Source organism: Ascaphus truei, chromosome 13 (assembly GCF_040206685.1).
Source record: "Ascaphus truei isolate aAscTru1 chromosome 13, aAscTru1.hap1, whole genome shotgun sequence".
Lineage (NCBI taxonomy): Eukaryota > Metazoa > Chordata > Amphibia > Anura > Ascaphidae > Ascaphus > Ascaphus truei.
In genome coordinates, this window is record NC_134495.1 from 35,417,517 (window position 1) to 35,443,839 (window position 26,323).

Sequence of the window (26,323 nt, forward strand, 5' to 3'; positions counted from 1 at the left end):
CACCCCATTCCCTCCCTCCCCGCTCTCGCCCCATTTCCTTCCCTCCCTACTCGCTCTCGCCCTGTCTCCCTCCCTCCTCGCTCTCGCCCCATCTCCCTCCCCGCTCTCGACCCGTCTCCCTCCCCACTCTCGCCCTGTTTCCCTCCCCTCTCTCGCCCCATCTCACTCTCGCCCCATCTACCTCCCCACTCTCGACCCGTCTCCTTCCCACTCTCTCACCTCATCTCCATCCCTACCAGCTCTCACCCCATCACCCTCCTCGCTCTTTGCCCATCTCCCTCCCCGCTCTCGCCCCGTTTCCCTCTCCACTCTTGCGCCATCTCTCTCCTCGCGCTCGCCCCGTCTCCCTCCCTCCCCGTTCTCGCCCCGTCTCCCTCCCTCCCCGCTCCTGCCCCGTTTCCCTCCCTCCATACTCGCTCTCGCCCTGTCTCCCTCCCTCCTCGCTCTCGCCCCATCTCCCTCCCCGCTCTCGACCCGTCTCCCTCCCCACTCTCTCGCCCCGTCTCCCTCCCTCCCTACCAGCTCTCACCCCATCACCCTCCTCGCTCTCTGCCCTTCTCCCTGCCCGCTCTCGCCCCGTTTCCCTCCCCACTCTCGCCCCGTTTTCCCTCTCCGCTCTTACCCCATCTCCCACCTTCCCCTCTCTCGCCCCGTCTCCCTCCCTCCCCGCTCTCGCCCCGTTTCCCTCCCTCCCCGCTCTCACCCCATCACCCTCCTCGCTCTCTTCCCTTCGCCCTCCCTGTCTCCCTCCCCACTCTCGCCCCGTTTCCCTCTCCGCTCTTACCCCATCTCCCACCTTCCCCTCTCTCGCCCAGTCTCCCTCCCTCCCCGCTCTCGCCCCGTTTCCCTCCCCGCTTTCGCCCAATCTCTCTCCCCGCTCTTGCCCCGTCTCCCTCCCCGTTCTCGCCCTGTCTCTCTCCCTACTCTCACCCCGTCTCCCTCCCCGCTCCCACCCCGTTTCCCTCTCCGCTCCCTCCCCGCTCTCGCCCCTTCTCCCTCCCCACTCTCTCACCCCATTTCCCTCACTCCCTTCTAGCTCTCGACCCGTCTCCCTCCCTCCCCGCTCTCGCCCCATCTCACTCCCAGCTCTCGAATCCTCTCACCCCGGCTCCCTGCCCCCTCTCGCCCCTTCTCCCTCCCCACTCTCTCACCCCATTTCCCTCACTCCCTTCTAGCTCTCGACCCGTCTCCCTCCCTCCCCGCTCTCACCCCGTCTCCCTCCCCATTCTCGCCCTGTCTCCCTCCCTACTCTCGCCCCGTCTCTTTCCCTCCCTACTAGCTCTCGCCCCGTTTCCCTCTCCGCTCCTGCCCCATCTCCCGTCCCGCTCTCGCCCTGTCTCCCTCCCTCCACGCTCTCGCCCCGTCTCCATCCCTCCACGCTCTCGCCCCGTCTCCCTCCCTCCACGCTCTCGTCCTGTCTCACCCCCTCCCCGCTTTCGCCCCGTCTCCCTCCCCGCTCTCGCCCCGTCTCCCTCCCCACTCCCGTCCCGTTTCCCTCCCTCCCTACTAGCTCTCGGCCCATCTCCCTTCCTCGCTTCTCTCGCCCCGTCTCCCTCCGTCTCCCTCCCCACTCTCGCCCCGTCTCCCTCCCCGCTCTCACACCCTCCCTCCCTCCCTCCCTCCCTACCAGCTCTCCCTCCATCTCCCTTCCCGCTCTCGCCCCATCTCCCTCCCCGCTCTCGCCCCATCTCCCTCCCCGCTCTCGCCCTGTCTCCCTCCCCGCTCTCGCCCTGTCTCCCTCCCCACTCTCGCCCCATCTCACTCTCGCCCCATCTACCTCCCTACTCTCGACCCGTCTTCTTCCCCACTCTCTCACCCCATCTCCATCCCTACCAGCTCTCACCCCATCACCCTCCTCGCTCTTTGCCCATCTCCCTCCCCGCTCTCGCCCCGTTTCCCTCTCCGCTCTTGCGCCATCTCTCTCCCCGCGCTCTCCCCGTCTCCCTCCCTCCCCGTTCTCGCCCTGTCTCCCTCCCTACTCTCGCCCCGTCTCCCTCCCCGCTCTCCCGTCCCGTTTCCCTCCCTCCCTACTAGCTCTCGCCCCGTCTCCCTCCCCACTATCGTCCTGTCTCACCCCCTCCCCGCTTTCGCCCCGTTTCCCTCCCCGATCTTGCCCCGTCTCCCTCACCGTTCTCGCCCCGTCTCCCTCCACGCTCTCGCCCCGTCTCCCTCCCCGCTCTCGCCCCGTCTCCCTCCCCGCTCTCGCCCCGTCACCCTCCCCACTCTCTCGCCCCATCTCCCTCCTTCCCTACCAGATCTCGCCCCATCTCCCTCCCTCCCCGCTCTTGTCCAGTCTCCCTCCCCGCTCCTGTCCAGTCTCCCTCCCCGCTTTCGCCCCATCTCCCTCCCTACCTGCTCTCGCCCCATCTCTCTCCCCGCTGTCGCCCCATCTCCCTTCCTCCCCGCTCTCGCCCTGTTTCTCTCCCCGCTCTCGCCCGTCTCCCTCCCCGCTCTCGCCCCGTCTCCCTCCCAGTTCTCGCCCCATCACCCTCTTCGCTCTCGCCCCATCTCCCTCCCGCTCTCGCCCCGTCTCCCTCCCCACTTTCACGCCCTGTCTCCCCCCCCCCAGCTCTCACGCCATCTCCCTGCTGGCTCTCACCCCATCTCCCTCCCCGCTCTCGCCCTGTCTCCCTCCCCACTCTCGCCCCGTCACCCTCCCTCTACGCTCTTGCCCCGTCTCACCCTTTCCCCGCTCTTGCCCCATCTCCCTCCCCACTCTCGCCCCATCTCCCTCCCTCCCAGCTCTCGCCCTGTCTCCCTCCCCACTCTCGCCCCGTCACCCTCCCTCCCCGCTCTTGCCCCGTCTAACCCTTTCCCCGCTTTCATCCCATCTCCCTCCCGCTCTCGCCCCGTCTCCCTCCCCACTTTCTCGCCCTGTCTCCCTCCCTCCACGCTCCCGCCTGGTCTCCCTCCCCACTTTCTCGCCCTGTCTCCCTCCCTCCCTACCAGCTCTCGCCCCGTCTCCCTCCCCGCTCTCGCCCCGTCTCCCTCCCCACTTTCTCGCCCTGTCTCCCTCCCTCCACGCTCCCGCCTGGTCTCCCTCCCCACTTTCTCGCCCTGTCTCCCTCCCTCCCTACCAGCTCTCGTCCCATCTCCCTCGCCGCTCTCGCCCCATCACCCTCCCTCTCCGCTCTCACCCCATCTCCCTCCCTCGCCGCTCTCACCCCGTCTTCCTCCCCGCTCTCGACCCGTGTCCCTCCCTCCCAGCTCTTGCCCCATCACCCTCTTCGCTCTCGCCCCATCTCCCTCCTGCTGTCGCCCCGTCTCCCTCCCCACTCTCGTCCCGTCTCCCTACTAGCTCTCGCCCCCTCTCCCTCCCCGCTCTCACCCCGTCTTCCTCCCCGCATCTCCCTCCCTCGCCTCTCTCGCCCCGTCTTCCTCCCAGCTCTCCCCGCATCTCCCACCCTCGCCTCTCTCACCCCGTCTTCCTCCCTACCAGCTCTCGCCCCATCTCCCTCCCGCTCTCGCCCCATCTCCCTCCCCACTTTCACGCCCTGTCTCCCTCCCTCCCAGCTCTCACGCCATCTCCCTCCTGGCTCTCACCCCATCTCCCTCCCTCCCCGCTCTCGCCCTGTCTCCCTCCCTACTCTCGCCCCGTCACCCTCCCTCTACGCTCTTGCCCCGTCTCACCCTTTCCCTGCTCTCGCCCCTTCTCCCTCCCCACTCTCGCCCCGTCTCCCTCCCTCCCAGCTCTCGCCCTGTCTCCCTCCCCACTCTCGCCCCGTCACCCTCCCTCCCCGCTCTTGCCCCGTCTAACCCTTTCCCCGCTTTCATCCCATCTCCCTCCCGCTCTCGCCCCGTCTCCCTCCCCGCTCTCGCCCCATCTCCCTCCCCACTTTCTCGCCCTGTCTCCCTCCCTCCCCGCTCCCGCCTGGTCTCCCTCCCCACTTTCTCGCCCTGTCTCCCTCCCTCCCTACCAGCTCTCGCCCCATCTCCCTCGCCGCTTTCGCCCCATCACCCTCCCTCTCCGCTCTCACCCCATCTCCCTCCCTCGCCGCTCTCACCCCGTCTTCCTCCCCGCTCTCGCCCCGTCTCCCTCCCCACTCTCGCCCCGTCTCCCTCCCGCCCAGCTCTCGCCCTGTCTCCCTCCCCACTCTCGCCCCGTCACCCTCCCTCCCCGCTCTTGCCCCGTCTAACCCTTTCCCCGCTTTCATCCCATCTCCCTCCCGCTCTTGCCCCGTCTCCCTCCCCGCTCTCGCCCCATCTCCCTCCCCACTTTCTCGCCCTGTCTCCCTCCCCGCTCCCGCCTGGTCTCCCTCCCCACTTTCTCGCCCTGTCTCCCTCCCTCCCTCCCTACCAGCTCTCGCCCCATCTCCCTCGCCGCTTTCGCCCCATCACCCTCCCTCTCCGCTCTCACCCCATCTCCCTCCCTCGCCGCTCTCACCCCGTCTTCCTCCCCACTCTCGACCCGTGTCCCTCCCTCCCAGCTCTTGCCCCATCACCCTCTTCGCTCTCGCCCCATCTCCCTCCTGCTGTCGCCCCGTCTCCCTCCCCACTCTCGTCCCGTCTCCCTACTAGCTTTCGCCCCCCTCTCCCTCCCCGCTCTCGCCCCGTCTTCATCCCCGCATCTCCCTCCCTCGCCTCTCTCGCCCCGTCTTCCTCCCGGCTCTCCCCGCATCTCCCTCCCTCGCCTCTCTCACCCCGTCTTCCTCCCTACCAGCTCTTGCCCCATCACGCCTCCTCGCTCTCGCCCCGTCTCCCTCCCAGCTCTCGCCCCGTCTCCCTCCCCACTCTCTCGCCCCGTCTCCCTTCCTTCCTGTTCTCGCCCCGTCTCCCTCCCTTCCTGCTCTCGTCCCATTTTCCTCCCTCGCTCAATGCTCTCGCCCCTTCTCTCTCCCTCCCCGCTTTCGCCCCATCTCCCTCTCCTCTCTCGCCCCGTCTCCCTTCCTCCCCGCTTTCGCCCGGTCTCCCTCTCCTCTCTCTCCCCGTCTCCCTCCCTCCCTCCCCATTCTCGCCCCGTCTCCCTCCCTCGCCTCGTCTCCCTCCCTCCCATCACCCCGTCTCCCTCCCCGCTCTCGCCCCGTCTCCCTCCCTCCCCGCTCTCGCCCCGTCTCCCTCCCTCCCCGCTCTCGCCCCGTCTCCCTCCCTTTCCGCTCTCGCCCCATTTCCCTCCCTGCTCTCGCCCCATCTCCCTCCCCTCTCTCGCCCCATCTCCCTGCCCTCTCTCGTCCCGTCTCCCTCCCTCCCCGCTCTTGCCCCGTCTCCCTCCCTACTCTTGCCCCATTTCCCTCCCTCCCCGCTCCTGCCCCATCTCCCTACCCGCTCTCGCCCCGCCTCCCTCCTTCCCTCCATGCTCTCTCGCCCTGTTTCCCTTCCTCCCCTCTCTCACCCCTTCCCTCCTTCGCCCCCTCTCACTATCTCTCTCTCCCGCAGGTTTTCTGCTGTCTCTTCTGCGCGTACGTCAGCCCCTCGGAGGATCGCGTTCACAGCCACGCCGTGTCCCAGCATGCACTGCAGCCCACCTTCCGCTGCCCGCTGTGCCAGGAACAGCTGTCCGGGGCGAGCAGCCTGCGGGGTCACCTGGGACTCGTCCACAACGTGGTCACCGAGTGCGTGGAGAAACTGCTGCAAGTAGTGAGTATTACTATACTCCCATACTCACCGTATACAACCCGCGGTACTCACTGTGTAACACCGCGCTGTCCCATACAGACAGTATATACTGTGTGTATATCAGGTACTCGCTGTGTAACACCGCGCTGTCCCATACAGACAGTATATACCGTGTGTATATCAGGTACTCGCTGTGTAACACCGCCCTGTCCCATACAGACAGTATATACCGTGTGTATATCAGGTACTCACTGTGTAACACCGCACTGTCCCATACAGACAGTATATACCGTGTGTATATCAGGTACTCGCTGTGTAACACCGCGCTGTCCCATACAGACAGTATATACCGTGTGTATATCAGGTACTCGCTGTGTAACACCGCACTGTCCCATACAGACAGTATATACCGTGTGTATATCAGGTACTCACTGTGTAACATCGCCCTGTCCCATACAGACAGTATATACCGTGTGTATATCAGGTACTCGCTGTGTAACATCGCCCTGTCCCATACAGACAGTATATACCGTGTGTATATCAGGTACTCGCTGTGTAACATCGCCCTGTCCCATACAGACAGTATATACCGTGTGTATATCAGGTACTCGCTGTGTAACACCGCCCTGTCCCATACAGACAGTATATACCGTGTGTATATCAGGTACTCGCTGTGTAACATCGCCCTGTCCCATACAGACAGTATATACCGTGTGTATACCAGGTACTCGCTGTGTAACACCGCCCTGTCCCATACAGACAGTATATACCGTGTGTATATCAGCTACTCACTGTGTAACACCGCACTGTCCCATACAGACAGTATATACCGTGTGTATATCAGGTACTCACTGTGTATCACCGCACTGTCCCATACAGACAGTATATACCGTGTGTATATCAGGTACTCACTGTGTAACACCGCACTGTCCCATACAGACAGTATATACCGTGTGTATATCAGCTACTCACTGTGTAACACCGCACTGTCCCATACAGACAGTATATACCGTGTGTATATCAGGTACTCACTGTGTAACACCGCACTATCCCATACAGACAGTATATACCGTGTGTATATCAGGTACTCACTGTGTAACACCGCACTGTCCCATACAGACAGTATATACCGTGTGTATATCAGCTACTCACTGTGTAACACCGCCCTGTCCCATACAGACAGTATATACCGTGTGTATATCAGCTACTCACTGTGTAACACCGCGCTGTCCCATACAGACAGTATATACCGTGTGTATATCAGGTACTCGCTGTGTAACACCGCACTGTCCCATACAGACAGTATATACCGTGTGTATATCAGCTACTCACTGTGTAACACCGCCCTGTCCCATACAGACAGTATATACCGTGTGTATATCAGCTACTCACTGTGTAACACCGCGCTGTCCCATACAGACAGTATATACCGTGTGTATATCAATTACTCACTGTGTAACACCGCGCTGTCCCATACAGACAGTATATACCGTGTGTATATCAGCTACTCACTGTGTAACACCGCACTGTCCCATACAGACAGTATATACCATGTGTATATCAGCTACTCACTGTGTAACACCGCGCTGTCCCATACAGACAGTATATACCGTGTGTATATCAGGTACTCGCTGTGTAACATCGCCCTGTCCCATACAGACAGTATATACCGTGTGTATATCAGGTACTCACTGTGTAACACCGCCCTGTCCCATACAGACAGTATATACTGTGTGTATATCAGGTACTCGCTGTGTAACACCGCCCTGTCCCATACAGACAGTATATACCGTGTGTATATCAGGTACTCGCTGTGTAACACCGCGCTGTCCCATACAGACAGTATATACCGTGTGTATATCAGGTACTCGCTGTGTAACACCGCACTGTCCCATACAGACAGTATATACCGTGTGTATATCAGGTACTCGCTGTGTAACACCGCCCTGTCCCATACAGACAGTATATACCGTGTGTATATCAGGTACTCACTGTGTAACACCGCACTGTCCCATACAGACAGTATATACCGTGTGTATATCAGCTACTCACTGTGTAACACCGCCCTGTCCCATACAGACAGTATATACCGTGTGTATATCAGGTACTCACTGTGTAACACCGCACTGTCCCATACAGACAGTATATACCGTGTGTATATCAGCTACTCACTGTGTAACACCGCCCTGTCCCATACAGACAGTATATACCGTGTGTATATCAGCTACTCACTGTGTAACACCGCGCTGTCCCATACAGACAATATATACCGTGTGTATATCAGGTACTCGCTGTGTAACACCGCAGTGTCCCATACAGACAGTATATACCGTGTGTATATCAGGTACTCGCTGTGTAACACCGCCCTGTCCCATACAGACAGTATATACCGTGTGTATATCAGCTACTCACTGTGTAACACCGCCATGTCCCATACAGACAGTATATACGTGTGTATATCAGCTACTCACTGTGTAACACCGCGCTGTCCCATACAGACAGTATATACCGTGTGTATATCAGGTACTCGCTGTGTAACACCGCACTGTCCCATACAGACAGTATATACCGTGTGTATATCAGGTACTCGCTGTGTAACACCGCCCTGTCCCATACAGACAGTATATACCGTGTGTATATCAGCTACTCACTGTGTAACACCGCCCTGTCCCATACAGACAGTATATACTGTGTGTATATCAGGTACTCACTGTGTAACACCGCCCTGTCCCATACAGACAGTATATACCGTGTGTATATCAGCTACTCCCTGTGTAACACCGCCCTGTCCCATACAGACAGTATATACCGTGTGTATATCAGCTACTCACTGTGTAACACCGCCCTGTCCCATACAGACAGTATATACCGTGTGTATATCAGCTACTCACTGTGTAACACCGCACTGTCCCATACAGACAGTATATACCGTGTGTATATCAGGTACTCGCTGTGTAACACCGCCCTGTCCCATACAGACAGTATATACCGTGTATATCAGGTACTCACTGTGTAACACCGCCCTGTCCCATACAGACAGTATATACCATGTGTATACCAGGTCCCTGTGGTACTCGCTGTGTAACACCGCCCTGTCCCATACAGACTGTATATACCGTGTGTATATCAGGTACTCACTGTGTAACACCGCCCTGTCCCATACAGACAGTATATACCGTGTGTATATCAGCTACTCACTGTGTAACACCGCCCTGTCCCATACAGACAGTATATACCGTGTGTATATCAGGTACTCACTGTGTAACATCGCCCTGTCCCATACAGACAGTATATACCGTGTGTATATCAGGTACTCACTGTGTAACACCGCCCTGTCCCATACAGACAGTATATACCGTGTGTATATCAGCTACTCACTGTGTAACACCGCCCTGTCCCATACAGACAGTATATACCGTGTGTATATCAGGTACTCACTGTGTAACACCGCCCTGTCCCATACAGACAGTATATACCGTGTGTATATCAGGTACTCACTGTGTAACATCGCCCTGTCCCATACAGACAGTATATACTGTGTGTATATCAGCTACTCACTGTGTAACACCGCCCTTTCCCATACAGACAGTATATACCGTGTGTATATCAGGTACTCACTGTGTAACACCGCCCTCTCCCATACAGACAGTATATACCGTGTGTATATCAGGTACTCACTGTGTAACACCGCCCTGTCCCATACAGACAGTATATACCGTGTGTATATCAGGTACTCGCTGTGTAACACCGCCCTGTCCCATACAGACAGTATTTACCGTGTGTATATCAGGTACTCACTGTGTAACACCGCACTGTCCCATACAGACAGTATATACCGTGTGTATATCAGCTACTCACTGTGTAACACCGCGCTGTCCCATACAGACAGTATATACTGTGTGTATATCAGCTACTCACTGTGTAACACCGCGCTGTCCCATACAGACAGTATATACTGTGTGTATATCAGCTACTCACTGTGTAACACCGTGCTGTCCCATACAGACAGTATATACTGTGTGTATATCAGCTACTCATTGTGTAACACCGCCCTGTCCCATACAGACAGTATATACTGTGTGTATATCAGCTACTCACTGTGTAAAACCGCCCAGTCCCATACAGACAGTATATACTGTGTGTATATCAGCTACTCACTGTGAAAAACCGCCCAGTCCCATACAGACAGTATATACCGTGTGTATATCCGGTACTCACTGTGTAACACCGCCCTGTCCCATACAGACAGTATATACCGTGTGTATATCAGCTACTCACTGTGTAACACCGCCCTGTCCCATACAGACAGTATATACCGTGTGTATATCAGCTACTCACTGTGTAACACCGCGCTGTCCCATACAGACAGTATATACCGTGTGTATATCAGGTACTCACTGTGTAACACCGCCCTGTCCCATACAGACAGTATATACCGTGTGTATATCAGGTACTCACTGTGTAACACCGCCCTGTCCCATACAGACAGTATATACTGTGTGTATATCAGGTACTCGCTGTGTAACACCGCCCTGTCCCATACAGACAGTATATACCGTGTGTATATCAGGTACTCGCTGTGTAACACCGCGCTGTCCCATACAGACAGTATATACCGTGTGTATATCAGGTACTCGCTGTGTAACACCGCACTGTCCCATACAGACAGTATATACCGTGTGTATATCAGGTACTCGCTGTGTAACACCGCCCTGTCCCATACAGACAGTATATACCGTGTGTATATCAGGTACTCACTGTGTAACACCGCACTGTCCCATACAGACAGTATATACCGTGTGTATATCAGCTACTCACTGTGTAACACCGCCCTGTCCCATACAGACAGTATATACCGTGTGTATATCAGCTACTCACTGTGTAACACCGCGCTGTCCCATACAGACAGTATATACCGTGTGTATATCAGCTACTCACTGTGTAACACCGCACTGTCCCATACAGACAGTATATACCGTGTGTATATCAGGTACTCGCTGTGTAACACCGCCCTGTCCCATACAGACAGTATATACCGTGTGTATATCAGGTACTCACTGTGTAACACCGCACTGTCCCATACAGACAGTATATACCGTGTGTATATCAGCTACTCACTGTGTAACACCGCCCTGTCCCATACAGACAGTATATACCGTGTGTATATCAGCTACTCACTGTGTAACACCGCGCTGTCCCATACAGACAATATATACCGTGTGTATATCAGGTACTCGCTGTGTAACACCGCAGTGTCCCATACAGACAGTATATACCGTGTGTATATCAGGTACTCGCTGTGTAACACCGCCCTGTCCCATACAGACAGTATATACCGTGTGTATATCAGCTACTCACTGTGTAACACCGCCATGTCCCATACAGACAGTATATACGTGTGTATATCAGCTACTCACTGTGTAACACCGCGCTGTCCCATACAGACAGTATATACCGTGTGTATATCAGGTACTCGCTGTGTAACACCGCACTGTCCCATACAGACAGTATATACCGTGTGTATATCAGGTACTCGCTGTGTAACACCGCCCTGTCCCATACAGACAGTATATACCGTGTGTATATCAGCTACTCACTGTGTAACACCGCCCTGTCCCATACAGACAGTATATACTGTGTGTATATCAGGTACTCACTGTGTAACACCGCCCTGTCCCATACAGACAGTATATACCGTGTGTATATCAGCTACTCCCTGTGTAACACCGCCCTGTCCCATACAGACAGTATATACCGTGTGTATATCAGCTACTCACTGTGTAACACCGCCCTGTCCCATACAGACAGTATATACCGTGTGTATATCAGCTACTCACTGTGTAACACCGCACTGTCCCATACAGACAGTATATACCGTGTGTATATCAGGTACTCGCTGTGTAACACCGCCCTGTCCCATACAGACAGTATATACCGTGTGTATATCAGGTACTCACTGTGTAACACCGCCCTGTCCCATACAGACAGTATATACCATGTGTATACCAGGTCCCTGTGGTACTCGCTGTGTAACACCGCCCTGTCCCATACAGACTGTATATACCGTGTGTATATCAGGTACTCACTGTGTAACACCGCCCTGTCCCATACAGACAGTATATACCGTGTGTATATCAGCTACTCACTGTGTAACACCGCCCTGTCCCATACAGACAGTATATACCGTGTGTATATCAGGTACTCACTGTGTAACATCGCCCTGTCCCATACAGACAGTATATACCGTGTGTATATCAGGTACTCACTGTGTAACACCGCCCTGTCCCATACAGACAGTATATACCGTGTGTATATCAGCTACTCACTGTGTAACACCGCCCTGTCCCATACAGACAGTATATACCGTGTGTATATCAGGTACTCACTGTGTAACACCGCCCTGTCCCATACAGACAGTATATACCGTGTGTATATCAGGTACTCACTGTGTAACATCGCCCTGTCCCATACAGACAGTATATACTGTGTGTATATCAGCTACTCACTGTGTAACACCGCCCTTTCCCATACAGACAGTATATACCGTGTGTATATCAGGTACTCACTGTGTAACACCGCCCTCTCCCATACAGACAGTATATACCGTGTGTATATCAGGTACTCACTGTGTAACACCGCCCTGTCCCATACAGACAGTATATACCGTGTGTATATCAGGTACTCGCTGTGTAACACCGCCCTGTCCCATACAGACAGTATTTACCGTGTGTATATCAGGTACTCACTGTGTAACACCGCACTGTCCCATACAGACAGTATATACCGTGTGTATATCAGCTACTCACTGTGTAACACCGCGCTGTCCCATACAGACAGTATATACTGTGTGTATATCAGCTACTCACTGTGTAACACCGCGCTGTCCCATACAGACAGTATATACTGTGTGTATATCAGCTACTCACTGTGTAACACCGTGCTGTCCCATACAGACAGTATATACTGTGTGTATATCAGCTACTCATTGTGTAACACCGCCCTGTCCCATACAGACAGTATATACTGTGTGTATATCAGCTACTCACTGTGTAAAACCGCCCAGTCCCATACAGACAGTATATACTGTGTGTATATCAGCTACTCACTGTGAAAAACCGCCCAGTCCCATACAGACAGTATATACCGTGTGTATATCCGGTACTCACTGTGTAACACCGCCCTGTCCCATACAGACAGTATATACCGTGTGTATATCAGCTACTCACTGTGTAACACCGCCCTGTCCCATACAGACAGTATATACCGTGTGTATATCAGCTACTCACTGTGTAACACCGCGCTGTCCCATACAGACAGTATATACCGTGTGTATATCAGGTACTCACTGTGTAACACCGCCCTGTCCCATACAGACAGTATATACCGTGTGTATATCAGGTACTCACTGTGTAACACCGCCCTGTCCCATACAGACAGTATATACTGTTTGTATATCAGGTACTCACTGTGTAACACCGCCCTGTCCCATACAGACAGTATATACCGTGTGTATATCCGGTACTCACTGTGTAACACCGCCCTGTCCCATACAGACAGTATATACCGTGTGTATATCAGGAACTCACTGTGTAACACCGCCCTGTCCCATACAGACAGTATATACCGTGTGTATATCAGGTACTCGCTGTGTAACACTGCCCTGTCCCATACAGACAGTATATACCGTGTGTATATCAGGTACTCGCTGTGTAACACCGCACTGTCCCATACAGACAGTATATACCGTGTGTATATCAGGTACTCGCTGTGTAACACCGCCCTGTCCCATACAGACAGTATATACCGTGTGTATATCAGGTACTCACTGTGTAACACCGCCCTGTCCCATACAGACAGTATATACCGTGTGTATATCAGGTACTCGCTGTGTAACACCGCCCTGTCCCATACAGACAGTATATACCATGTGTATACCAGGTCCCTGTGGTACTCGCTGTGTAACACCGCCCTGTCCCATACAGACAGTATATACCGTGTGTATATCAGCTACTCACTGTGTAACACCGCCCTGTCCCATACAGACAGTATATACCGTTTGTATATCAGGTACTCACTGTGTAACACCGCCCTGTCCCATACAGACAGTATATACCGTGTGTATATCAGCTACTCACTGTGTAACACCGCCCTGTCCCATACAGACAGTATATACCGTGTGTATATCAGCTACTCACTGTGTAACACTGCGCTGTCCCATACAGACAGTATATACCGTGTGCATATCAGGTACTCGCTGTGTAACACCGCACTGTCCCATACAGACAGTATATACCGTGTGTATATCAGGTACTCGCTGTGTAACACCGCCCTGTCCCATAAAGACAGTATATACCGTGTGTATATCAGCTACTCACTGTGTAACACCGCCCTGTCCCATACAGACAGTATATACCGTGTGTATATCAGCTACTCACTGTGTAACACCGCCCTGTCCCATACAGACAGTATATACCGTGTGTATATCAGCTACTCACTGTGTAACACCGCCCTGTCCCATACAGACAGTATATACCGTGTGTATATCAGGTACTCGCTGTGTAACACCGCCCTGTCCCATACAGACAGTATATACCGTGTGTATATCAGGTACTCGCTGTGTAACACCGCCCTGTCCCATACAGACAGTATATACCGTGTGTATATCAGGTACTCGCTGTGTAACACCGCCCTGTCCCATACAGACAGTATATACCGTGTGTATATCAGCTACTCACTGTGTAACACCGCACTGTCCCATACAGACAGTATATACCGTGTGTATATCAGCTACTCACTGTGTAACACCGCGCTGTCCCATACAGACAGTATATACCGTGTGTATATCAGCTACTCACTGTGTAACACCGCGCTGTCCCATACAGACAGTATATACCGTGTGTATATCAGCTACTCACTGTGTAACACCGCGCTGTCCCATACAGACAGTATATACCGTGTGTATAACAGCTACTCACTGTGTAACACCGCCCTGTCCCATACAGACAGTATATACTGTGTGTATATCAGCTACTCACTGTGTAAAACCGCCCAGTCCCATACAGACAGTATATACCGTGTGTATATCAGGTACTCGCTGTGTAACACCGCCCTGTCCCATACAGACAGTATATACCGTGTGTATATCCGGTACTCACTGTGTAACACCGCCCTGTCCCATACAGACAGTATATACCGTGTGTATATCAGGTACTCGCTGTGTAACACCGCCCTGTCCCATACAGACAGTATATACCATGTGTATACCAGGTCCCTGTGGTACTCGCTGTGTAACACCGCCCTGTCCCATACGGACAGAATATACCGTGTGTATATCAGCTACTCACTGTGTAACACCGCCCTGTCCCATACAGACAGTATATACTGTTTGTATATCAGGTACTCACTGTGTAACTCCGCCCTGTCCCATACAGACAGTATATACCGTGTGTATATCAGCTACTCACTGTGTAACACCGCCCTGTCCCATACAGACAGTATATACCGTGTGTATATCAGGTACTCACTGTGTAACACCGCGCTGTCCCATACAGACAGTATATACCATGTGTATATCAGCTACTCACTGTGTAACACCGCCCTGTCCCATACAGACAGTATATACCGTGTGTATATCAGGTACTCACTGTGTAACACCGCGCTGTCCCATACAGACAGTATATACCGTGTGTATATCAGGTACTCACTGTGTAACACCGCGCTGTCCCATACAGACAGTATATACCGTGTGTATATCAGGTACTCGCTGTGTAACACCGCCCAGTCCCATACAGACAGTATATACCGTGTGTATATCAGGTACTCACTGTGTAACACCGCACTGTCCCATACAGACAGTATATACCGTGTGTATATGAGGTAATCGTGGTACTCCCGGTACTCGCAGTAACACTTGTTTCTTTGTGTAGGCACAGAAAGTGGAGATCAGTTTTCCCACCAGATTTCTGCCGGTGCCGGTGCCGGTGAGAGAGGAATCGGAGAAGCTTCCTGCAGAGACTCGTCCTGCCTGTGAGTCCCTCTGTGTGTCTGTGTGCTGTGTGCTGTGTGTGTGCGTTTGTGTGCTGTGTGTGTGCTCTGTACTGTGTGTGCGTGCTCTGTGCTGTGTGTGTGTGTGCTCTGTGCTGTGTGTGTGTGTGTGTGCGTGCTGTGTGTGTGTGTGCTCTGTGCTGTGTGTGCGTGCTCTGTGCTCTGTGTGACTCTGTGCTGTGTGTGCGTGCTCTGTGCTGTGTGCGCGTGCTCTGTGCTGTGTGTGTGTGCTGTGTGTATGTGATCTGTGCTGTGTGTGTGTGCTGTGTGTATGTGCTCTGTGCTGTGTGCGTGCTCTGTCCTGTGTGCGTGCTCTGTGCTGTGTGCGTGCTCTGTGCTGTGTGTGTGCTCTATGCTGTGTGTGCGTGTGTGTGCTCTGTGCTGTGTGTGTGTGCTCTGTGCTGTGTGTGTGTGCTCTGTGTGTGACTCTGTGCTGTGTGTGTGCTTTGTGCTGTGTATGTGCTTTGTGCTGTGTGTGTGCTCTGTGCTTTGTATGTGTGCTCTGCTGTGTGTGTGTGCTCTTGTGTGTGTGTGTGTGTGTGTGTGTGTGCTCTGTGCTGTGTGTGCTCTGTGTTGTGTGTGCTCTGTGTTGTGTGTGTGCTCTGTGTTGTGTGTGTGCTCTGTGCTGTGTGTGTGTGCTCTGTGTGTGTGTGTGTGTGTGTGTGTGCTCTGTGTGTGTGCTTTGTGCTGTTTGTGTGCTTTGTGCTGTGTGTGTACTTTGTGCTGTGTGTGTGCTTTGTGCTGTGTGTGTGCTCTGTGTTGTGTGTGTGCTCTGTGCTGTGTGTGTGTGTGTGTGTGCTCTGTGTGTGTGTGCTCTGTGTGTGTGCTTTGTGCTGTTTGTGTGCTTTGTGCTGTGTGTGTGCTCTGTGCTGTGTATGTGATCTGTGCTGTGTGTGTGCTGTGTGTCTGTGATCTGTGCTGTGTGTATGTGCTGTGTGTGTGTGCGTTTCCCCGTGTGCGTGTGTGTTTGCTCTGCGTGTTACACTGTGCGGTGCGTCTCCCCGTGTATGTGTGCTCTGCGTGTTACACTGTGCCGTGCATCTCCCAATGTATGTGTGCTCTGCGTGTTATACTGTGCCGTGCGCCTCCCCGTGTATGTGTGCTCTGCGTGTTACTCTGTGCCGTGCGCCTCCCCGTGTATGTGTGCTCTGCGTGTTACACTGTGCCGTGCGTCTCCCCGTGTATGTGTGCTCTGCGTGTTACACTGTGCCGTGCGTCTCCCCGTGCATGTGTGCTCTGCGTGTTACACTGTGCTGTGCGTCTCCCCGTGTATTTGTGCTCTGCGTGTTACACTGTGCCGCGCGTCTCTCCGTGTATGTGTGCTCTGCGTGTTACACTGTGCCGTGCATCTCCCCGTGTATGTGTGCTCTGCGTGTTACACTGTGCCGTGCGTCTCCCCGTGTATGTGTGCTCTGCGTGTTACACTGTGCCGTGCGTCTCCCTGTGTATGTGTGCTCTGCGTGTTACACTGTGCCGTGCGTCTCTCCGTGCATGTGTGCTCTGCGTGTTACTCTGTGCTGTGCGTCTCTCCGTGTATGTGTGCTCTGCATGTTACACTGTGCCGTGCGTCTCCCCGTGCATGTGTGCTCTGCATGTTACACTGTGCTGTGCGTCTCCCCGTGTATTTGTGCTCTGCGTGTTACACTGTGCCGCGCGTCTCCCCGTGTATGTGTGCTCTGCGTGTTACACTGTGCCGTGCGTCTCCCTGTGTATGTGTGCTCTGCGTGTTACACTGTGCTGTGCGTCTCTCCGTGTATGTGTGCTCTGCGTGTTACTCTGTGCCGTGCGTCTCTCCGTGTATGTGTGCTCTGCGTGTTACACTGTGCCGTGCGTCTCTCCGTGTATGTGTTCTCTGCGTGTTACACTGTGTCGTGCGTCTCTCCGTGTATGTGTTCTCTGCGTGTTACACTGTGTCGTTTGTCTCTCCGTGTATGTGTGCTCTGCGTGTTACACTGTGCCGTGCGTCTCCCCGTGTATGTGTGCTCTGCGTGTTACACTGTGCCGTGCGTCTCCCCGTGTATGTGTTCTCTGCGTGTTACACTGTGTCGTGCGTCTCCCTGTGTATGTGTGCTCTGCGTGTTACACTGTGTCGTGCGTCTCCCCGTGTATGTGTGCTCTGCGTGTTACACTGTGCCGTGCGTCTCCCTGTGTATGTGTGCTCTGCGTGTTACACTGTGTCGTGCGTCTCCCCGTGTATGTGTGCTCTGCGTGTTACACTGTGCCGTGCGTCTCCCCGTGTATGTGTTCTCTGCGTGTTACACTGTGTCGTGCGTCTCCCTGTGTATGTGTGCTCTGCGTGTTACACTGTGTCGTGCGTCTCTCCGTGTATGTGTTCTCTGCGTGTTACACTGTGTCGTGCGTCTCCCTGTGTATGTGTGCTCTGCGTGTTACACTGTGTCGTGCGTCTCCCCGTGTATGTGTGCTCTGCGTGTTACACTGTGCCGTGCGTCTCCCCGTGTATGTGTTCTCTGCGTGTTACACTGTGTCGTGCGTCTCCCTGTGTATGTGTGCTCTGCGTGTTACACTGTGCCGTGCGTCTCTCCGTGTATGTGTGCTCTGCGTGTTACACTGTGCCGTGCTCTCCCCGTGTATGTGTGCTCTGCGTGTTATACTGTGCCGTGCGTCTCTCCGTGTATGTATTCTCTGCGTGTTACACTGTGCCGTGCGTCTCCCCGTGCATGTGTGCTCTGCGTGTTACACTGTGCTGTGCGTCTCCCCGTGTATTTGTGCTCTGCGTGTTACACTGTGCCGCGCGTCTCTCCGTGTATGTGTGCTCTGCGTGTTACACTGTGCCGTGCGTCTCCCCGTGTATGTGTGCTCTGCGTGTTACACTGTGCCGTGTGTCTCCCCGTGTATGTGTGCTCTGCGTGTTACACTGTGCCGTGCGTCTCCCCGTGTATTTGTGCTCTGCGTGTTACACTGTGCCGTGCGTCTCCCTGTGTATGTGTGCTCTGCGTGTTACACTGTGCTGTGCGTCTCTCCGTGTATGTGTGCTCTGCATGTTACTCTGTGCCGTGCGTCTCTCCGTGTATGTGTGCTCTGCGTGTTACACTGTGCCGTGCGTCTCTCCGTGTATGTGTTCTCTGCGTGTTACACTGTGTCGTGCGTCTCTCCGTGTATGTGTTCTCTGCGTGTTACACTGTGTCGTGCGTCTCTCCGTGTATGTGTGCTCTGCGTGTTACACTGTGCCGTGCGTCTCCCCGTGTATGTGTGCTCTTCGTGTTACACTGTGTCGTGCGTCTCCCCGTGTATGTGTGCTCTGCGTGTTACACTGTGCCGTGCGTCTCCCCGTGTATGTGTGCTCTGCGTGTTACACTGTGTCGTGCGTCTCCCCGTGTATGTGTGCTCTGCGTGTTACACTGTGTCGTGCGTCTCTCCGTGTATGTGTGCTCTGCGTGTTACACTGTGCTGTGCGTCTCCCCGTGTATGTGTGCTCTGCGTGTTACACTGTGCCGTGCGTCTCTCCGTGTATTTGTGCTCTGCGTGTTACACTGTGCCGTGCGTCTCCCCGTGTATGTGTGCTCTGCGTGTTACACTGTGCCGTGCGTCTCTCCGTGTATGTGTTCTCTGCGTGTTACACTGTGCCGTGCGTCTCCCGGTGTATGTGTTCTCTGCGTGTTACACTGTGCCGTGCGTCTCTCCGTGTATGTGTGCTCTGCGTGTTACTCTGTGCCGTGCGTCTCTCCGTGTATGTGTTCTCTGCGTGTTACACTGTGCTGTGCGTCTCCCCGTGTATGTGTGCTCTGCGTGTTACACTGTGCCGTGCGTCTCTCCGTGTATGTGTGCTCTGCGTGTTACACTGTGCCGTGCTCTCCCCGTGTATGTGTGCTCTGCGTGTTATACTGTGCCGTGCGTCTCTCCGTGTATGGATTCTCTGCGTGTTACACTGTGCCGTGCGTCTCCCCGTGTATGTGTGCTCTGCGTGTTACACTGTGCTGTGCGTCTCCCCGTGTATGTGTGCTCTGCGTGTTACACTGTGCCGTGCGTCTCCCTGTGCATGTGTGCTCTGCGTGTTACACTGTGCTGTGCGTCTCCCCGTGTATTTGTGCTCTGCGTGTTACACTGTGCCGAGCGTCTCTCCGTGTATGTGTGCTCTGCGTGTTACACTGTGCCGTGCGTCTCCCCGTGTATGTGTGCTATGCGTGTTACACTGTGCCGTGCGTCTCCCCGTGTATGTGTGCTCTGCGTGTTACACTGTGCCGTGCGTCTCCCTGTGTATGTGTGCTCTGCGTGTTACACTGTGCCGTGCGTCTCTCCGTGTATGTGTGCTCTGCGTGTTACACTGTGTCGTGCGTCTCCCCGTGTATGTGTCCTCTGCATGTTACACTGTGCCGTGCGTCTCCCTGTGTATGTGTGCTCTGCGTGTTACACTGTGCCGTGCGTCTCCCTGTGTATGTGTGCTCTGCGTGTTACTCTGTGCTGTGCGTCTCCCTGTGTATGTGTGCTCTGCGTGTTACACTGTGCCGTGCATCTCCCCGTGTATGTGTGCTCTGCGTGTTACACTGTGCCGTGCGTCTTCCTGTGTATGTGTGCTCTGCGTGTTACACTGTGCCGTGCATCTCCCCGTGTATGTGTGCTCTGCGTGTTACTCTGTGCTGTGCGTCTCTCCGTGTATGTGTGCTCTGCATGTTACACTGTGCCGTGCGTCTCTCCGTGTATGTGTGCTCTGCATGTTACTCTGTGCCGTGCGTCTCTCCGTGTATGTGTGCTCTGCGTGTTACACTGTGCCGTGCGTCTCCCCGTGTATGTGTGCTCTGCGTGTTACACTGTGCCGTGCGTCTCCCCGTGTATGTGTGCTCTGCGTGTTACACTGTGCCGTGCGTCTCCCTGTGTATGTGTGCCCTGCGTGTTACACTGTGCCGTGCGTCTCTCCGTGTATGTTTGCTCTGCGTGTTACTCTGTGCTGTGCGTCTCTCCGTGTATGTGTGCTCTGCATGTTACACTGTGCCGTGCGTCTCTCCGTGTATGTGTGCTCTGCGTGTTACTCTGTGCTGTGCGTCTCTCCGTGTATGTGTGCTCTGCATGTTACACTGTGCCGTGCGTCTCTCCGTGTATGTGTGCTCTGCATGTTACTCTGTGCCGTGCGTCTCTCCGTGTATGTGTGCTCTGCGTCTTACTCTGTGCTGTGCGTCTCTCCGTGTATGTGTGCTCTGCGTGTTACACTGTGCCGTGCGTCTCTCCGTGTATGTGTGCTCTGCGTGTTACACTGTGCCGTGCGTCTCTCCGTGTATGTGTGCTCTGCGTGTTACACTGTGCCGTGCGTCTCTCTGTGTATGTGTGCTCTGCGTGTTACACTGTGCCGTGCGTCTCTCCGTGTATGTGTTCTCTGCGTGTTACACTGTGTCGTGCGTCTCTCCGTGTATGTGTTCTCTGCGTGTTACACTGTGTCGTGCGTCTCTCCGTGTATGTGTGCTCTGCGTGTTACACTGTGCCGTGCGTCTCTCCGTGTATGTGTTCTCTGCGTGTTACACTGTGCCGTGCGTCTCCCCGTGTATGTGTGCTCTGCGTGTTACACTGTGCCGTGCGTCTCCCCGTGTATGTGTGCTCTGCGTGTTACACTGTGCCGTGCGTCTCTCCGTGTATGTGTGCTCTGCGTGTTATACTGTGCCGTGCGTCTCCCCGTGTATGTGTTCTCTGCGTGTTACACTGTGTCGTGCGTCTCTCCGTGTATGTGTGCTCTGCGTGTTACTCTGTGCCGTGCGTCTCCCCCTGTATGTGTTCTCTGCGTGTTACACTGTGCCGTGCGTCTCCCCGTGTATGTGTGCTCTGCGTGTTACACTGTGCCGTGCGTCTCCCCATGTATGTGTGCTCTGCGTGTTACACTGTGCCGTGCGTCTCTCCGTGTATGTGTTCTCTGCGTGTTACACTGTGTCGTGCGTCTCCCTGTGTATGTGTGCTCTGCGTGTTACACTGTGTCGTGCGTCTCCCCGTGTATGTGTGCTCTGCGTGTTACACTGTGCCGTGCGTCTTCCCGTGTATGTGTTCTCTGCGTGTTACACTGTGCCGTGCGTCTCCCCGTGTATGTGTGCTCTGCGTGTTACACTGTGCTGTGCGTCTCCCCGTGTATGTGTGCTCTGCGTGTTACACTGTGCCGTGCGTCTCCCCGTGTATGTGTGCTCTGCGTGTTACACTGTGCCGTGCGTCTCTCCGTGTATGTGTTCTCTGCGTGTTACACTGTGCCGTGCGTCTCCCGGTGTATGTGTTCTCTGCGTGTTACACTGTGCAGTGCGTCTCTCCGTGTATGTGTGCTCTGCGTGTTACTCTGTGCCGTGCGTCTCTCCGTGTATGTGTTCTCTGCGTGTTACACTGTGCTGTGCGTCTCCCCGTGTATGTGTGCTCTGCGTGTTACACTGTGCCGTGCGTCTCTCCGTGTATGTGTGCTCTGCGTGTTACACTGTGTCGTGCGTCTCCCCGTGTATGTGTGCTCTGCGTGTTACACTGTACCGTGCGTCTCCCCGTGTATGTGTGCTCTGCGTGTTACACTGTGCCGCGCGTCTCCCCGTGTATGTGTGCTCTGCGTGTTACACTGTGCCGTGCGTCTCCCCGTGTATGTGTGCTCTGCGTGTTACACTGTGCGGTGCGTTTCTCCGTGTATGTGTTCTCTGCGTGTTACACTGTGCCGTGCGTCTCCCCGTGTATGTGTGCTCTGCGTGTTACACTGTGCGGTGTGTCTCTCCGTGTATGTGTTCTCTGCATGTTACACTGTGCCGTGCGTCTCCCCGTTTATGTGTGCTCTGCGTGTTACACTGTGCCGTGCGTCTCCCCGTGTATGTGTGCTCTGCGTGTTACACTGTGCCGTGCGTCTCCCCGTGTATGTGTGCTCTGTGTGTTACACTGTGCCGTGCGTCTTCCCATGTATGTGTGCTCTGCGTGTTACACTGTGCTGTGCGTCTCCCCGTGTATGTGTGCTCTGCGTGTTACACTGTGCCGTGCTTCTCTCCGTGTATGTGTGCTCTGTGTGTTACTCTGTGCTGTGCGTCTCCCCATGTATGTGTTCTCTGCGTGTTACTCTGTCCCGTGCGTCTCCCCGTGTATGTGTTCTCTGCGTGTTACTCTGTGCCGTGCGTCTCCCCGTGTATGTGTTCTTTGCATGTTACACTGTGCCGTGCGTCTCCCCGTGTATGTGTGCTCTGCGTGTTACACTGTGCCGTGCGTCTCCCCGCGTATGTGTGCTCTGCGTGTTACACTGTGCCGTGCGTCTCCCCGTGTATGTGTGCTCTGCGTGTTACACTGTGCCGTGCGTCTCCCCGTGTATGTGTGCTCTGCGTGTTACACTGTGCCGTGCGTCTCCCCGTGTATGTGTGCTCTGCGTGTTACACTGTGCCGTGCGTCTCCCTGTGTATGTGTGCTCTGCGTGTTACACTGTGCTGTGTGTCTCCCCGTGTATGTGTGCTCTGCGTTTTACACTGTGCCGTGCGTCTCTCCGTGTATGTGTGTTCTGCGTGTTACTCTGTGCCGTGCGTCTCCCCGTGTATGTGTTCTCTGCGTGTTACTCTGTGCCGTGCGTCTCCCCGTGTTAGTGTTCTCTGCGTGTTACACTTTGCCGTGCGTCTCCCTGTGTATGTGTTCTCTGCGTGTTACTCTGTGCCGTGCGTCTCCCCGTGTATGTGTTCTCTGCGTGTTACTCTGTGCCGTGCGTCTCCCCGTGTATGTGTTCTCTGCGTGTTACACTTTGCCGTGCGTCTCCCCGTGTATGTGTGCTCTGCGTGTTACACTGTGCCGTGCGTCTCCCCGTGTATGTGTGCTCTGCGTGTTACACTGTGCCGTGCGTCTCCCCGTGTATGTGTGCTCTGCGTGTTACACTGTGCCGTGCGTCTCCCCGTGTATGTGTGCTCTGCGTGTTACAGTGTACCATGCGTCTCCCCGTGTATGTGTGCTCTGCATGTTACACTGTGCCGTGCGTCTCCCCGTGTATGTGTGCTCTGCGTGTTACACTGTGCCGTGTGTCTCCCCGTGTATGTGTGCTCTGCGTGTTACAATGTGCCGTGCGTCTCCCCGTGTATGTGTGCTCTGCGTGTTACACTGTGCCGTGCGTCTCCCCGTGTATGTGTGCTCTGCGTGTTACACTGTGCCATGCGTCTCCCTGTGTGTGCTCTGCGTGTTACACTGTGCCGTGCGTCTCTCCGTGTATTTGTGCTCTGCGTGTTACACTGTGCCGTGTGTCTCCCCATGTATGTGTGCTCTGCATGTTACACTGTGCCGTGCGTCTCTCCGTGTATGTGTGCTCTGCGTGTTACACTGTGCCGCGCGTCTCTCCGTGTATGTGTGCTCTGCGTGTTACACTGTGCCATGCGTCTCCCTGTGTGTGCTCTGCGTGTTACACTGTGCCGTGCGTCTCCGCATGTATGTGTGCTCTGCGTGTTACACTGTGCCGTGCGTCTCCCAGTGTGTGTGCTCTGTGTGTTACACTGTGCCGTGCGTCTCCCCGTATATGTGTGCTCTGCGTGTTACACTGTGCCGTGCATCTCCCCGTGTATGTGTGCTCTGCGTGTTACACTGTACCTTGCATCTCCCCGTGTATGTGTGCTCTGCGTGTTACTCTGTGCCGTGCGTCTCCCCGTGTATGTGTGCTCTGCGTGTTACTCTGTGCCGTGCGTCTCCCCGTGTATGTGTGCTCTGCGTGTTACACTGTGCCGTGCGTCTCCCCGTGTATGTGTGCTCTGCGTGTTACACTGTGCCGTGCGTCTCCCCGTGTATGTGTGCTCTGCGTGTTACAGTATGCCGTGCGTCTCCCCGTGTATGTGTGCTCTGCGTGTTACACTGTGCCGTGCGTCTCCCCGTGTATGTGTGCTCTGCGTGTTACACTGTGCCGTGCGTCTCCCTGTGTATGTGTGCTCTGCGTGTTACACTGTGCCGTGCGTCTCCCTGTGTATGTGTGCTCTGCGTGTTACACTGTGCCGTGCGTCTCCCCGTGTATGTGTGCTCTGCGTGTTACTCTTTGCCGTGCGTGGTCTCCCCGTGTATGTGTGCTCTGCGTGTTACACTGTGCCGTGCGTCTCCCCGTGTATGTGTGCTCTGCGTGTTACAGTGTACCGTGCGTCTCCCCGTGTATGTGTGCTCTGCGTGTTACACTGTGCTGTGCGTCTCCCCGTGTATGTGTGCTCTGCGTGTTACAGTGTGCCGTGCGTCTCCCCGTGTATGTGTGCTCTGCGTGTTACACTGTGCCGTGCGTCTCTCCGTGTATGTGTGCTCTGCGTGTTACACTGTGCCGTGCGTCTCCCCGTGTATGTGTGCTCTGCGTGTTACACTGTGCCGTGCGTCTCCCCGTGTATGTGTGCTCTGCGTGTTACACTGTGCCGTGCGTCTCCCTGTGTATGTGTGCTCTGCGTGTTACAGTGTGCCGTGCGTCTCCCCATGTATGTGTGCTCTGCGTGTTACACTGTGCCGTGCGTCTCTCCATGTATGTGTTCTCTGCGTGTTACACTGTGTCGTGTGTCTCCCCGTGTATGTGTGCTCTGCGTGTTACACTGTGCTGTGCGTCTCCCCATGTATGAGTGCTCTGTGTGTTACACTGTGCCGTGTGTCTCTCCGTGTATGTGTTCTCTGCGTGTTACACTGTGCCGTGCGTCTCTCCGTGTATGTGTGCTCTGCGTGTTACAATGTGCCGTGCGTCTCCCCATGTATGTGTGCTCTGCGTGTTACACTGTACCGTGCGTCTCTCCGTGTATGTGTTCTCTGCGTGTTACACTGTGCCGTGCGTCTCCCCATGTATGTGTGCTCTGCGTGTTACTGTGCCGTGCGTCTCCCCGTGTATGTGTTCTCTGCGTGTTACACTGTGCCGTGCGTCTCCCCGTGTATGTGTGCTCTGCGTGTTACACTGTGCCGTGCGTCTCCCCGTGTATGTGTTCTCTGCGTGTTACACTGTGCTGTGCGTCTCCCCGTGTATGTGTGCTCTGCGTGTTACACTGTGCCGTGCGTCTCACCGTGTAACACGCAGAGCACACATACACGGGGAGACGCACGGCACAGTGTAACACGCAGAGAATACATACACGGAGAGACGCACGACACAGTGTAACACGCAGAGCACACATACACTGTGCTGTGCGTCTCCCCGTGTATGTGTGCTCTGCGTGTTACACTGTGTCGTGCGTCTCTCCGTGTATGTATTCTCTGCGTGTTACACTGTGCCGTGCGTCTCCCCGTGTATGTGTGCTCTGCGTGTTACACGGGGAGACGCACGGCACAGTGTAACACGCAGAGCACACACACACGGAGAGACGCACGGCACAGTGTAACACGCAGAGCACACACACAGTGTTACAATGTGCCGTGCGTCTCCCCATGTATGTGTGCTCTGCGTGTTACACTGTACCGTGCGTCTCTCCGTGTATGTGTTCTCTGCGTGTTACACTGTGCCGTGCGTCTCCCCATGTATGTGTGCTCTGCGTGTTACTGTGCCGTGCGTCTCCCCGTGTATGTGTTCTCTGCGTGTTACACTGTGCCGTGCGTCTCCCCGTGTATGTGTGCTCTGCGTGTTACACTGTGCCGTGCGTCTCCCCGTGTATGTGTTCTCTGCGTGTTACACTGTGCTGTGCGTCTCCCCGTGTATGTGTGCTCTGCGTGTTACACTGTGCCGTGCGTCTCCCCGTGTAACACGCAGAGCACACATACACGGGGAGACGCACGGCACAGTGTAACACGCAGAGAATACATACACGGAGAGACGCACGACACAGTGTAACACGCAGAGCACACATACACTGTGCTGTGCGTCTCCCCGTGT

The 26,323-nt window shown here is 55.1% G+C and overlaps 1 protein-coding gene across 7 annotated transcripts in view; it reads left to right on the top strand.

Annotated features, from left to right (window-relative positions):
* Nucleotides 1–26,323, top strand: part of ZFHX2 (zinc finger homeobox 2) — a 189,988-nt gene that overhangs the window by 96,448 nt on the left and 67,217 nt on the right. For all 7 annotated transcript variants that reach the window (XR_012787802.1, XM_075569082.1, XM_075569084.1 and 4 more), the window contains exons 7-8: nt 5,374–5,574; nt 15,480–15,579. Coding sequence is in view for 6 of the 7 variants with exons in the window: in XM_075569082.1 (XP_075425197.1) it covers nt 5,374–5,574; nt 15,480–15,579 (301 nt within the window). In the remaining variant the exon portion in view is untranslated. The remainder of the gene's footprint in view (nt 1–5,373; nt 5,575–15,479; nt 15,580–26,323) is intronic.